General features: G+C 38.8%; 1 protein-coding gene across 1 annotated transcript in view; it reads right to left on the bottom strand.

Moving 5' to 3' along the window:
* The window catches only part of PRTFDC1 (phosphoribosyl transferase domain containing 1), a 46,295-nt gene that overhangs the window by 31,756 nt on the left and 429 nt on the right, over positions 1-14,110 (bottom strand). Inside the window, exons 2-3 of the mRNA XM_072329693.1 lie at positions 9,499-9,605; positions 6,309-6,492 (exon numbers count right to left, since the gene is read on the bottom strand). Coding sequence (XP_072185794.1) covers positions 6,309-6,492; positions 9,499-9,605 — 291 coding nt within the window. The remainder of the gene's footprint in view (positions 1-6,308; positions 6,493-9,498; positions 9,606-14,110) is intronic.

Below are 14,110 nucleotides of genomic sequence, written 5' to 3' on the forward strand. Positions count from 1 at the left end.
CAAAGATAATTTTATCCATGGAAAAGTACATCAAGACAAGATCCCTCTGGCAAAGCTTGCAATAGAATTCTAGCCCCAAGAATCCCATGTTTTGCTCGCCCATACGGCAGACATCTATTTGGCAGCACTGTCTATCCTCACTAGAACACATTTCTCAGCACAGCTACAACTTAAGGTCAATATTGGTAACACTGGTAGCTTCTGTAGACTAAAGGCATTTTTGTTGCCAATTATCTTCTAAAAGTATAAGAGCTGCAGAATTTTAATCTCTGTACGGGTGTTCAGTGTCTACAGGACTGATCACAAGCTCTGGACCTGAAAAAGGTTTAGAAAATTACTATTTTTTTAAGGTGTAGTGCATGCACAACCACTCTCTAAGTCAGACAAATAAAGCCCTACACCGGAGCTATTCATTTACCCATCAAATTGATCTTCTGCAGATAGTATGGGGTTCAATCCTGTGTAAGAATTGCAAAATTTGGCCTTATAGTTCAAAGGAATCCATTCTAGCAGGTAGGCTCCAATTTCTAATCCTTCTGTGGCTCCTTAATATCAAGAAAGAGGAAATGACTGTCAACCAAATTGTGCGAATGAAGTAAAATAAACAGACTTCACAAGTAGCCCAAGAGAAAACTTGTAACTAACTGCAAGAGCTGATGTGTGTTCCCTTTCATCTCAGGACACTCATTTTCCTCAGATCATAAGCAGTGTTTTCACAGCACGTAGGTATGGAGATAAACAATCATCATGACACTGCTGAAGAGCTCGGGGATCGGATGTAAATCATTAAATCCAAGCAACGCACTTAGCTGTCTCTTCTCTGTTGCTGCAGTAGTAAAATCAATAAGAAGTTGCTTGCTTTTTTAGGGTATAGATTACAACTTAATGTTTTAAGATCTAAACACGAAGTTCACACTTTAAAAAGTTCCATCCAATAAAATTATCTTGAATAGGAACAAAGAACGGACGTACATTTTACACAGTGGTTACAGTCTGATGTGTCATGCTGCTGTGTTTTTCAAAATCTAAGAATTTAATAATGGCATCTGAGAAGATAAGCTGCGTAGCAGAAAAATAAACCGTTTTACTACATTTACTAACTAGCTTTCAACTTACTCATTATAAAATCCCTCTGTCTCCTTACTCCTACAGTAGAACGGTTTAGCAAAACTATTTACCGAAATGGCCTCATATGGACAAAAACATTCAGATTTCTACTAAACAATGATTGTTTTGTTGCTTGTTTTCAGAATTTTGCGGCAGTAATGGGCCTGTTTATGCCAAGATTAATAACCAACAGTTGTAAATATATTTCAAACAACTGGAGGCTGAAGAGGAAACAGATCATATCAATGGATTTGTTTGTGAACCGGCTTCAATGAAACCATTGTGCATGGATTACAATTCAAGGCCATTTTTCTTTATTAGTTATGTTCTGGAAACTATAAATAATGTACTAATTTTAAAGGACTACATGAATTGGCTCAGTCCACATAATTCTCTACAAGTTCCCTCCAAAGTAGCAAACAACACTCCTTTGAAGTTCATTCATATTTTTCCAGGATGATTTTCAACAAAATCTTCCTGCTACCAGGAGATGAAAAATGCACTTCTAGAATCCACAGGCACTGCATGGAAAACAGACCAATATTCTGCAATAATCTTTGCTTGACATGGGATCTGTAACTTTGATATATAATCTGACTGCCACAACGGATCTACTATCCTCTTTCAGAAGTGCACTATGCAAGTTCAGAGTAACAGAGATGACTGGTCTGCTGTCATGTTAGTCCATACAGGGATACCCAAAGAAATCACAAGTCTATAAGAAAATTATCAGTCTCACTCCTACTTTAGCTCAATATGCTTTTCACAGGAAAAGCCATGCCATCAAGATTCACTCATCCTTCCCCAAAACATGTACAATGTTTTTTACATGATTTACAATCATACTAATTTAGTGTCACATAACAATTCCAAGAATGAAATAGACAGCTAGGGATAATAATATAGTGGGAAAAAAAATCACTTCAGAAGAACAGGTGCATGTAGAGGGCACAATGGTCTGCCTTGGATGACATTTTCAAGCCCATCTCCTTTTCTGTTGCTTTTCATTCTTGACTCAACTTTTCACGTACCTGAAAACTTTCAATTTTCTATTTTCTACCAAATTGAGAGCTCTGACTCGCTGTGTAGGAGTGATTGCTCAGGAAAAAAATAAAAATAAAAATAAAAATAAAAATAAAAACAAAAATAAAAACAAAAATAAAACTCACTACTGTGAAACTGAATATTGAATCACAGGATCAGAGAATGGTTTGGGTTGGAAGGGTCCCAAGATCATCAAGTTCCAACTGCCCTGCCAAAGGCAGAGACACCAAACTCCAGAACAGGTACCAGACCAGGCTGCCCAGGGTCCCATCCAATCTGGTCTTGAACACCTCCAGGGATGGGGCATCCACAAACTCTCTGAGCATCCTGTTCCAGTACCTCACTACTCTGTCCAGAAAGAACTCTCCCCCGACATCCACTCTAAATCTTCTCTCCCTTTTCCTGTTGCTGTCTACCCTTGTAAAAGGTTGATTCCTCTTCTGCTTATAATCCCTCTATAAATACTGGAAGGCTGCAATTGGTCTCCTCAAAGGCTTCTCTTCTCCAGGCTGAACAAGCCCATCTCCTTCAGCCTGTCTTTGTAGGGGAGTTACTCCAGCACTCTGATCATGGCCCTCCTCTGGACCATCTCCAATAGCTCTGCATCTTTCCTGTCTTGGGTGTCCCAGACCTGGACACATTACCCCAGACAGGGCCTCATGAGGGCAGAGTAGAGAGGGATGACCACCTTCCTGTCCCTGCTGCAACCCCTCTTCTGATGGAGCCCAGAATACCATTGGCCTTCTGAGCTGCAAGAGCACACTGCTGGCTAACGTTGAGCTTTTCACCCACCAGGACTCACAGGTCATTCTCCGCAAGGCTATTTTCAAGGAGTTCTTTTCCCAGTCTGTATATGTATCTGAGATATATAAACCTTGCACTTTTTGGTTGAACCTCATTAGGTTCACACAGGTCAACCTTTTCGGTTTGTCCAGGACCTTCTGGATGGCATCCCTTCTTTCTAATGTGTCAACAGCACCGCTCAGATTATCCATACCTGCATCATATTTCAGGAGAGGACTACTTTAGTACTTCTCCATCTACCCACCAGACACATTGATTCTTAAACCTTCAATGGAATTCCCTTAACTGAATGCACAGGTTGCAGACTTGTCTGAAAGCATATTTTTACTTCCTATAGAAACTGAACTGTCATTTTCCATTTCTTTGGCTCACCAGAATGCTAAAATGTATAAACTTCTTGGCTATCCATACTGCAACATGTGCACAGGCACTTAAAATCTCAGGTGTAGATCAATAAAGAAAAAAATAAACGTACTTAATTTGTAAGCAAATTTTGTACCTGTAGGTGCAGAAATATACCACTTGTAAAGAAATAATTACATCGTTCTACCTTAGATTTTAAGAACATAAACAGTATTTTTAAGCTAGTTTCTTATGTTGGACTTAAATAATAAACAGTGTTTTCCCATATGACTTTCTTACGAACAGAATTCAGTAAACTGACATGCCTGAAACAAGAAAATACATGCAAAACATGGGAATTTTTCTCATAAAAATAATCAGTCTTAGGTACATATTTCAGTATCCCCCGAATCATAGAAAACCATCCTGACTCTAGAAGTACAAGCAGCCACTCATATAGCCAATACCCAGAGAAGTTAAATGTAATATGCTTTATAAAAAAATCAATTCATTTGCATGAAGAAGTCTAATGATATTTTCACTGATGCCAGCATCTGAATTTAGGTCACAATTGCAGCCCATTTTTACTACACAGTTAAATCAGGAACTCCCCAGTTTGAAGTATGACCTCTAAGAGTTAACTAACCTTTTGGTTCTGAAGCTGGAATGAGACAATTCAAAAATCCCATGAATTTGAGCTGAAGTTAGTTGTTGGTTTTAGACAGCTGGAGGGGTGGGAAAGGATACATATCTGAAAGAAGTACATTGAGAGCAGCAGGACTCCCTTCAGAGAGAAATAAAGAGCAGTTAGTAAAAGGAAGCAGGATTAATTACATGAAAAGGACTATGTTTGTAAAATGAAAGAGGGATAAAAACAGAAAAAAAATGATTCAGGAGTAATAATAAGTCTTTATAGAAAGCAGAACAGAGAAGGCAAAAGGAAGGAAATTAGTGGAATTGGTAATGTTTTGACTTCACATAGTCTTACTTCTATAACTGTAATTATTTGCCTCATATTGAAGTATAAATCACCGTGGGTATGCTATTACAGAATAAATTGACACAAAGGGTTTGGGAGTCTCATATAATGTTGGAAGGCAGAGTGATTCAAACTAATAACAGCTCCAATGTACTGATTAGAGCTGTGATGCATGGGGCTATGATCTGAAATTTCAGTCAAACTCCCCCTACCTGCAACTGAACTGGACACAGCCGTAGTTCAAAACACAAAGGAGAGCAAGTAGTAATACTTTTGTCAATGTGACAACTACAGATCATTCACTGATTGAACCCACAAATGTTAATGTCATTTTGAATTTACATTCCAATATTGTTCAGCTTCTCAAGACAAGGCAGACATCAAGCACTGCTCCAAGGACAGTTCTGTTCCAATCAAGAATCATTTCAGTCTGACATCTGTTTGGAAGCACTTAGGAGAAATATTTAAGTTCTAGAAATTAGAGGCAATCAGTAGTTCTAGGAAGGAGTTTACTTCCTGCTGAAGCACTCAAAATATCCACAGCTATCAGCAAGGATCATCCAGGACTTAGCCTTGATGATTGCATCCTGTATGTATGCCCAAATTTGTATTGCAGTTTCAGCTTCATATAGCATGATGTTACTTCATTTCTTAAGTAGTGATGTGAAGATTTCCAAACTTCTGTGGTATATGTCTCCTGTCACTTAAGGATCATGGGTTGGCATTGCTAATAAGAGCCAACTTGTCACCCACAAGAGAGATTTTAAAACTGGTATCTTCGCACTGGGTAAGAGAAAACTCAATAGGAAAATTATGGGTATTACCCATAATGTAAAAACCCCACAAAACAGTTTAAATAGTTGCATTATTCTGCAGGCAGTACCACTGAATTGCTGTCATTACTACGTTGAAGAAAAATCTACTGTAATTTCTATGTACCTTTGTATAAGACTAATCTAATATTCTGATTTATTGACTAGTTCTATAATACTGGCAAATAACTTGAAACTGTACTGTACAGTCTATGTATTGCACATGTCCTTCACAGACCTTACTAGTTCTTGGAACAGAAGTCCTAGGACCAAACTCTAACCAAACAGAGACAAAAGGCTCTCATACTCTTCTCTCCTATGATGAAAAAAAGGGTTGGATTTGCAGAAATTAGGAAAAGCATGTGGTTATTGAGGGCAGAGCCAAATGGCCACCAGACAGCCTCTGTCTGTAGAAAGGACACAGGTACTGTGGAAGCTCCTGGACTCAGCAAGTTCCACCTGTGCTCAGAGTGAAATCATTCCATGTATTTGGTGTACTAAGGCATTTCTGGGACAGCTCCTAGAAATGCTCCCTTGCTAAGAGTGTGAATGAGAAGTATGAGGCGGAATATAAATGCGTACAGCTTATGCAAACAGAAATTGTAATCACACACTCCAAAGAAATGCAGGCCATCTCATTATCATTGCCCCACAGAAACAGATGAATCATTACTGCATAACTTCTTCAGAAGATAACAGGAAGACATCAAACTTGCCTCAGCACTGCATTTGGTTCAACATCTTATTTAATTTTCTTGTAAAGCACTATCATCATCTAGTGGTATATTTTGCCTCCATGTAAACTGCATGTTATGAGGAGCATTTAATATGGCAGAGATTTATTTCCTTGAAATTGTGCCAAACTGTGGAGGGACAGAGGGAATGTGAAAAGAAGTAACATGAAATAAACTTAACAGAACTGTTGAGGATTGCAAGAACAAACAACATGTAGACATTCTACAGGATGAGAACTTGAACAATTTTATGTCCAAAAGTGATGACACACTAAATAATAAATACAGCTCGAGGATGCTTCATACCATCACTCCTACTATTCATAAAGTATACAGGGCCATGAACAAATATTTTGGGGAAAAAAAACCACAAAAAATATTTTGAAACAAAAAGATTTTTCAGAGCTTTTTTCTTATAAATAAAAAAATACCTCAATTGTGGGAGTCCACTATTTGTTATGAACATACAACTGGTTGGTGACTTACGTGGTAACTTTTCAGTCTAACAAAATCAACTTTCATGGAGATGAACCTTTCTGAATTTCTGCTGAGATTTTTAATGTGCTCCACAAGGTCAGCACAGAACTTGTAGCCACCTTTGAGTACACAGAGAACCACAATGTCATTGTCTCCAATGTCTTGCATAATATCTTTAGCCAGTCGTTCTGTCCTGGGGCAAAAAAAAAAAGGACAAAAAGATAAAATAACATTAGATGTGTGTTCCCTAAGTTTATGATATGGTTTCTATATGGTTACAAGGAAATAGAATGATGAAAGTATTGCACGGCCCACAGTCTGCTTGAGTACGTTGACTAGGTTTGAGTGTGATTGAATAAAGTTCACAACAGGCAGATATGAAAACTGGATGCAAGATGTAAAGTGTGTGAACCAAACTGGGTAAGCTTAAATTTATTGATTTCTCAGTTATATAAAAATGAGTAACATGTCTCGCTGTGTGTTGAATTCATAAGCACTTCAGAGACTTCAGAGTAATAGATGAAACACTGCACTCACTTCTACCTTGAAGGAAACTTCAATATTTCTGTAAAATGATATACCTGATTATTTTATTTACTACCTGAGAACATTAAATCAAATGAAAGACAGGGAGGAATTATTAAAATTATTTCAAGCTTTGGAAGATGCTAAAAGTACTATTTTAATAAAAACATAAACAAGTGCTATAAAGACACATATCATCAATAAAAATGTTATGTAGAGTGCAGTGTAAGTGACTTGTTCTGCGTCACACACATGAGAATAATCAAGATTATGTCCCACTGCAGTTGCAATAAGTTCTCTTTGGTAATTTCACATTGAAACACAATGGTGGCAGATTGAAACCAAAAGACACAACATTGCTGCCACTTGATAGCACAGAATTTTTCAAGATGAAAACAATAAACTTGAGTGTTCACCTTAAATAACTTTCATCTCTAAAGAACAATGTAGAGAGTATTACAGATCTAAAACAAATACCTGGTCATTGCTAGAGTAAAACTGAGATCAACAGAAAACCAAAGAACGTCATTTAATGTTCTGAGCAAGAACAACTCAGCGCATTGTTTTCTGTAGACACTTTTTTTTCTGGGAAATTTTTTGATTGGTCTCTGAATTAGATTAGTAGATTCAATAAGGATGCACTTTTTGACATGATACAATTTACCAAGAGATAAGTCCCATAATTTATCCTGTCTCTTTGATGATCTTGTTTTTTCTCTACTTGCAATAATTTAGAAATGCATTTGCCCCTATATAAATATATTGAACTTGAGTGAAATCTACATGTATGCATGTACGAGAGAAGAACAAACACAACATTGAGGCTAACAGACTAGTTATGAGCCAACGCATCATTCTCATATCTTTGTAATGCTCAAGAAAATTCTGTAAAGCTACAATTCATATTTTTAGATTCAGAAAACAGACAGTACAGTGAGATTATCTTGTTAGATCTTAAATATGTAATTCTTTTTACTGAAGTACGGATCAAGATTAGTAAAATTTTTTCACTTTTTTTTCATAAAATAGTCATTTATCATCTCTTATCAAGTCTGAGAATTATGGGGAAAACTTTTTATTCAGAAGAACCATTTTTCTGATGATATTTATTTATATTATTTCTTGGATTGTCTCTGGAGATGAAATTTTCAAAAATCCCCAAGTCCTCTTAGTATTTTCATAGAATCATAGAATCACCAAGGTTGGAAAAGACCTAAAAGATCATCCAGTCCAACCGTTCACCTATTACCAACAGCTCCCACTAACCATGTCCGATGAGTCTGAACTCCAGAACAGACAAAAATGAACTCAGTAAAAGCACACCAGTTTTTAAACTTATGTACAGAAACAAGATAATTTTCTCAAGTGCTGAGCCTTCTTCCTACATGAAAATTTTACACAGTCACAGTATATTCAATTCTGTTTCCTCTTCCATCAGAACAGAACGAGTCTTCTCTGGAAGAATACAAAAAGAGAATGGAATTCATTTTGCTGGAGTACAAAAACACCAAACCACTGGAGTTCAGCCCTAACTTCAGAAAAATTTACAGCGAATCCCATGAGAAATAAAGTAGTTACATACACATTTAAAAAGACAAATCAAGAGTCTTGACCTTAAACAGAAAAAGACAGAAAATTCAACACAATGGTAGCTGAAAAGGCGATGAAAGAAAGCTTGTGTTTGAAACAAATATAGGAGTTATTACTCTTCCTTAAGATGAAAGTTTACAATCTTCTTTCAAGGAATTCCAACAATTTCAGTACTTGTAACTGGCTGTTTAAATGTGGAAAGTAAGAAAGCTGCAGGTTAAAAAACATCCCATTAAATCCATTCAGACTAGATGATCTTATCAGTCTTTTCCAACCTAAATGGTTCCATGATCCTACATTCCCAATACTTTGTTAAGAAATACCATTTTCATTTTGTAACTTTCTGGAAAGATCTTTAACAGCACATCAAAATAACAACTGAGTATCAACACTGAGTTGGACTACTGCAAATATCAAAGCACCATTAGCTGCACACACTGATTGCATAGGAACTATTACTAAAAGGTATGATGGTTGATGATGCTTTCTCACTGTCACACTCCAAACGTAGATTTTGGCAAAAACAGCCCACTCCATGCTTTCCTCCTAGGCTGGCCAGCTCTCTACACAGCTTAAATGACAGAAGTCATCAGTGCAGTCTGGAACAGGTGGGTTAGTCTACATTAATTATTTCTATCAGGGAACTCTCAAAGTTGTACTCAATTTTTTTTTTTTCTCTTTTTGTAAGGCAAGGTGCAAAAGCAACACTGAGGTACTGCTATGTGCAGAGCTTTGTACTTGTCCTTCCTGTGTTGGTTCATCCCTCCTGTACACTTACACTTCAGTACCAGAGCCTCTACATAATCAAATTCTCTTTTCTGTGGGAATCCTGTAACATTCAGTGTCCAAATCACAAACTAGGTGAAACGAACTACACAGTGAGTTGCAAGAGACAACAAGTCTAGTATTTCTTAATTGTCAAGCAGTATTTTTACATCCCAAATTGAACAAATAAATTTATAATACAATACAATAGATTAGGACAAATGTTATATATACACTATCTGCAGATCACATGAATAACAAAAAAGAATAATAATATTGACCAAAGCATTTATTTAGTAACAAAAAAAGCCACACATACCTGTCAACAATAATGCCATGAGGAATAAGCACGTATTCCAGATCTCCATAGTAGTGCTGTGGATAAGTGAACAAATCCAGACTGTATCCAGGCCAATCATCTGAAATCTGAGTATGAAATAATACTGTTAGGAGTACCTCATGGTGTTTGACTGTATATAACTGATATGAATTCATTGGTTTAGTACACTGTACTGAAATAATAGAATGACACACTCTTCAATATATGCTGACACATTAAAAATAAGCTTCAAAATCATCTAATCAGAAGTCATTATTTTATTTTTTCTACTCATTATTTTGCTTCTAGTATACCTCAGAAATTAAATGTTAGTGGAGTTTTTTGTTTTATTTTTCCAAAGAACATGCAAAAGTTCACTTGAGTTACAGTTAGATATAGAGAGAAAATAATACTAGACTAGCAGCAAGTCTAAGTTTCTTACTACTTGCAAACAGAAATACAAATTTCTGTAAGACTACCAGAAAGAAAGGACTCTGCAAAGGCTGATTGAGGCAGTGGGCTTGGAAGGTATAAAATTATAAACGAAAACCATGAATTTCTGTTTTAGAGGTAGTGTAAAGTCACATATTCTATAGACACAACAGTACATGTAGTAAATGATGTGGTTCATGGATTGTATTCATGAAAATCAGTGAAAGACCCTGTCTTGCCAAAGGCAAGTTTCCTAATTTAGATAAGTCATCAAAGATAAACTATTACCAAGTGTTGATGCATCACCTAGTTTGTGAACTCACACATTTACAGAAAAAAAGTATTTTAAGATTCAATACACATTAGCTTCATAACTGTCAGAAAACAACAGTTAGGAGAATACAATGATAGTAAAGATTATGTAAGGCAAAAATCAGCCAGGCAAAGTTATCAGTAGATTTTTAAGGAAAACAAAAAGCTACAACTCCTCATCAGCTATTTTTCAAGATACAGTTCTGTATGGAAGACAAGACCTGCAGGTTCAAAATGGTTCTTGGAATCACTGTCAAATTTTGCTTCAGTACTGGTACAGATTCCAGTCTGTACAGATAAGCGTACAGACTGGGAGAAGAACCCATAGTGAGCAGCCCTGTGGAGAAGGACTCAGGGATTCTGGTGGATAAAAAGCTAAACATGAGCCACAGTGCAGAAGGCCAACAATTTCCTGAACTGCATCAAAAGAGGGGTGGCCACCAGGGTGAGGGAGGTAACTGTCTCCCTCTACTCTGCTCTTCTGAGGCCCCACCAGGACTACAGCATCTAGGTCAGGAGCTCCAAGCACAAGAAAGATCTGAAACTGTTGGAGAGGTCCAGAGGAGGGCCATGAAAATAATCAGAGGGCTGGAGCACCTCTCCTATGAAGAAAGACTGAGGGAGTCAGGCTTGTTCAACTTGGAGAAGAGAAGGCTCCAGGAAAAACATACCATGGCTATTCAGTACATAAAGGGAGCTTAATAGAAAGGAGAGAAACTGAACATTTACATGGGCAGGTAGTGATAGGACAAGGGGGATTGGTTTTAAACAAAAAGAGAGGAGAATTAGGTTAGATATTGGGAAGAAATTTCTCACTCAGGGTGCAGTGAGGCACTGGAACAGGATACCCAGAGGAGTTGTGGTTGCCCCATCCCTGGAGGTGCTCAAGGCTGGGTTGGATGGGGTCCTGGGCAGCAGGATCTGGTGGATGCCAGTCCTGCCCATGGCAGGGGGTTGGAGCTGGATGGGTTTCAAGGTCCCTTCCAACCTAAGCTATTCTACAATTCTATGGTTCAGAATAAAGTGACACCTAACAGGTTTTCTTCACAGTCATGAATTATTAGCATTACCAGTCATCACTTATTACCTTTCTCCTTGACCATGTGAACATTAGCAGGAAAAATGGTGAGAGACTTGTCTTTGAGTAATGCACCTCCTCATGGCATTTCTATTAAACACAACTTCTAAATGCCAGTCACCGAAACTAACCTCTGCTTACAATTTCATCTAGTAGAGCAACAAACCATGACTGTAAAATACCGAGGCTAACACAGCATAACCAATGCTGAGCTGGTCCTGCAGTCTTGAAGTTACCCGCAGTCCTGCCTAGTGCTGCATGATAACAGTGCTAGGTCGCATGGATTTTTGTTTGGTTGGGTTTTATTGCACATCCATGGCCAACTAGAGACACCCACACCATCAGGTGTTCTTAGCTCTGCCCAATAGGTTCTGTCCAAAAAATAAAAATAAAAAGCTTCGTTGGCAACTCGTATGTCTGCACATAAAGAGCATGACTCAGAGATCACTGGAATCAATGAAAGTTTTTCCTGACTTACACAAGCCTTGAGACTACACATCGGAAAAAAGTTATTTAGTTATGTTCCTCGTTTCCACAGAAACAGGAGTGTATAAATATACTCCTCGGCAAGAATTTTAATGAGGCAAATCTTGCTTCAAAAACACTGCCGCTGAAGGCCTGGGAAGCCTATTCTGCTATCTTCCCTCCCAGGACTTAGGGGTGGCTGACACTTTTTAAACATTTCGTAGCAATGAACTGCCTGGTGTGGTTCTGCGCAGAAGCACTTTAGCATAAAAGGAAACAGTTTCAGGTAGTGATTTGAACTGTATAAGAGCTATAAGCACACGCTAAGAATTCCTGTCAGTATCACTTCCTTAGGCACCTTTCTCATCAAATTACATGTTTTTAAGCACGGTACACAAAATCACATGAAATGAACTGAAACTGCTTCAGAATTCATACAAACCGACAGCTCTTACTCAAGACACAAACAGCACCAGTATGAAACCTTGATGTGTTTATCTGTCCTTCTGGTTCTCAGGAATAAAAAACTAGAATAAAGAAATTCTTATTTACAAGTGTCCACTGGCATTTGGCAAATAAGATTAAATTCATATGTACTTTCTAATTAATTACTTTGTAATATAATAAGCCCATTCCGTAGTCTACTTTCGTTCAAACTGACATTTCCCAACAATAAGCCTTAGAAAATCTGATTTACCCCAAAGCTAATCAGTGTTATGGTGTAGGGCCATTTTCAGGTAACTGCCAATTCTGATGAGCATTCTGCTTGTGAACTGTATGATTACCCTCAGCAGTAAAAAAAAATATGTCAATCTCAAATTAAATTCAATTTCCATTCCATAGAATCTCAGTCTCATTAAGGTTGGAAAAGACCACTGACATCATCTAGTCCAGCCATCAAACCATCTCCACCATGTACAATGAACCACATCCAAACAGTTCTTCAGCACCTCCAGGGTCAGTGACTCCCCCACCTCCCTGGGCAGCCTGTCCCAATGCACCCCCACTCTTTCTGAGAATAATTTTTTCCTAACATCCAACCTGAACCTCCCCTGGCACAGCTTGAGACCATTCCCTCTCATCCTATCGCTGTTACCCGGGAGGAGAGGCTGACACTCACCTCACCACAGACTCCTTTTAGGCAGTTGTAGAGAGCTATAAGGTCTCCCCTGAGCCTCCTCTTCTCCAGATTGAACAACTCTGATCCCTCAGCCACTCCCCATACAACTTGTACACCAGATCCTTCACCAGCTGTGTTACCCTTCTCTGGACACACTCTGGGAACTCAATTTTTTTCCTGTGGTGAGAAGCCCAAAACTGAATACAGTATCACAAGTACTTCTGGATTTAATCCATGAAAAACCTAAGGGAAAATTGTGATTGTTTTGATGAGATAAATAAACACAGATACTAATTCTATTGGTACACAAACGTGTAAAAATAAACCCTACAGTGAAAGAAGCAGCTATTAGTTAAGTTCACATTCGGCACGTTCAAACAGCCCAGCAGAAATTCCTTGGTGAGCCTCCACAAAACTGATCGAATGTGCACAAATAAGAATACAAAACCATGGCAAGGACTGAAAGGCTCCCTTTGAGAAAGAAAAGAGAAAATGGAGAAATTCTACTGAGCTACCTTCGGAGGAACACTGCTGGCTTTGTTGGCCAACAAAGTGGGCACACATGAGGGGCTAAGCATAGCTCTGCCTTTAAAGTAACAAAGACCTGGGTTCTGCTTTGGTACGAAGAAAGAGAACCGAGCACCAAGCAAAATCCATGTTTTGTAAATGCAAATCCAATCACACTGCACTACCTTCCTTCTGGTTGGTTTTTGGAAGGGTACCAAGCAAAAGACACAATGTCAGTGCAGTAAGGAACGTCCATCTCTGCCGCAGCACCCTGACCCGGGTTACGACAGGCACTGATCACAGCGGAGGCCACCAGAAGAAAGCACTGGCCATGGCAGAGGCCACCAGGAGAAGGCAGCGGAGCAGCTCAGCCCAGGCGCAGTGTCAGTCAGGCTGTGAGCCCGTGTCGAGCCCGTGTCGAGCCCGCTGCTCTGCGCCGCGGCTGACATCCCGCCACTGCGATAACAAGAGAGCGCTTTCAGAGGGTGCCGGCGTTAACGCGCAACTTAGTGCCCGTTTTATAGGTTAAATTCATTTGCGCTATGGAATAACGAGTACATTCCTTCATTTCTGCGTCATTCATTCATCCCCACGGCGCTCAAACGCCTTTCTGAGGCTCTCGCTTCCTCCAGCCACACAAGGGCGAGAAGCGTGATGGTGCCTCCTCACAGCCCGCGCTGCGCAAAGGCAGTCCGGCA

This window comes from Excalfactoria chinensis, chromosome 2 (genome assembly GCF_039878825.1).
Source record: "Excalfactoria chinensis isolate bCotChi1 chromosome 2, bCotChi1.hap2, whole genome shotgun sequence".
Taxonomy (NCBI): Eukaryota; Metazoa; Chordata; class Aves; order Galliformes; family Phasianidae; genus Excalfactoria; species Excalfactoria chinensis.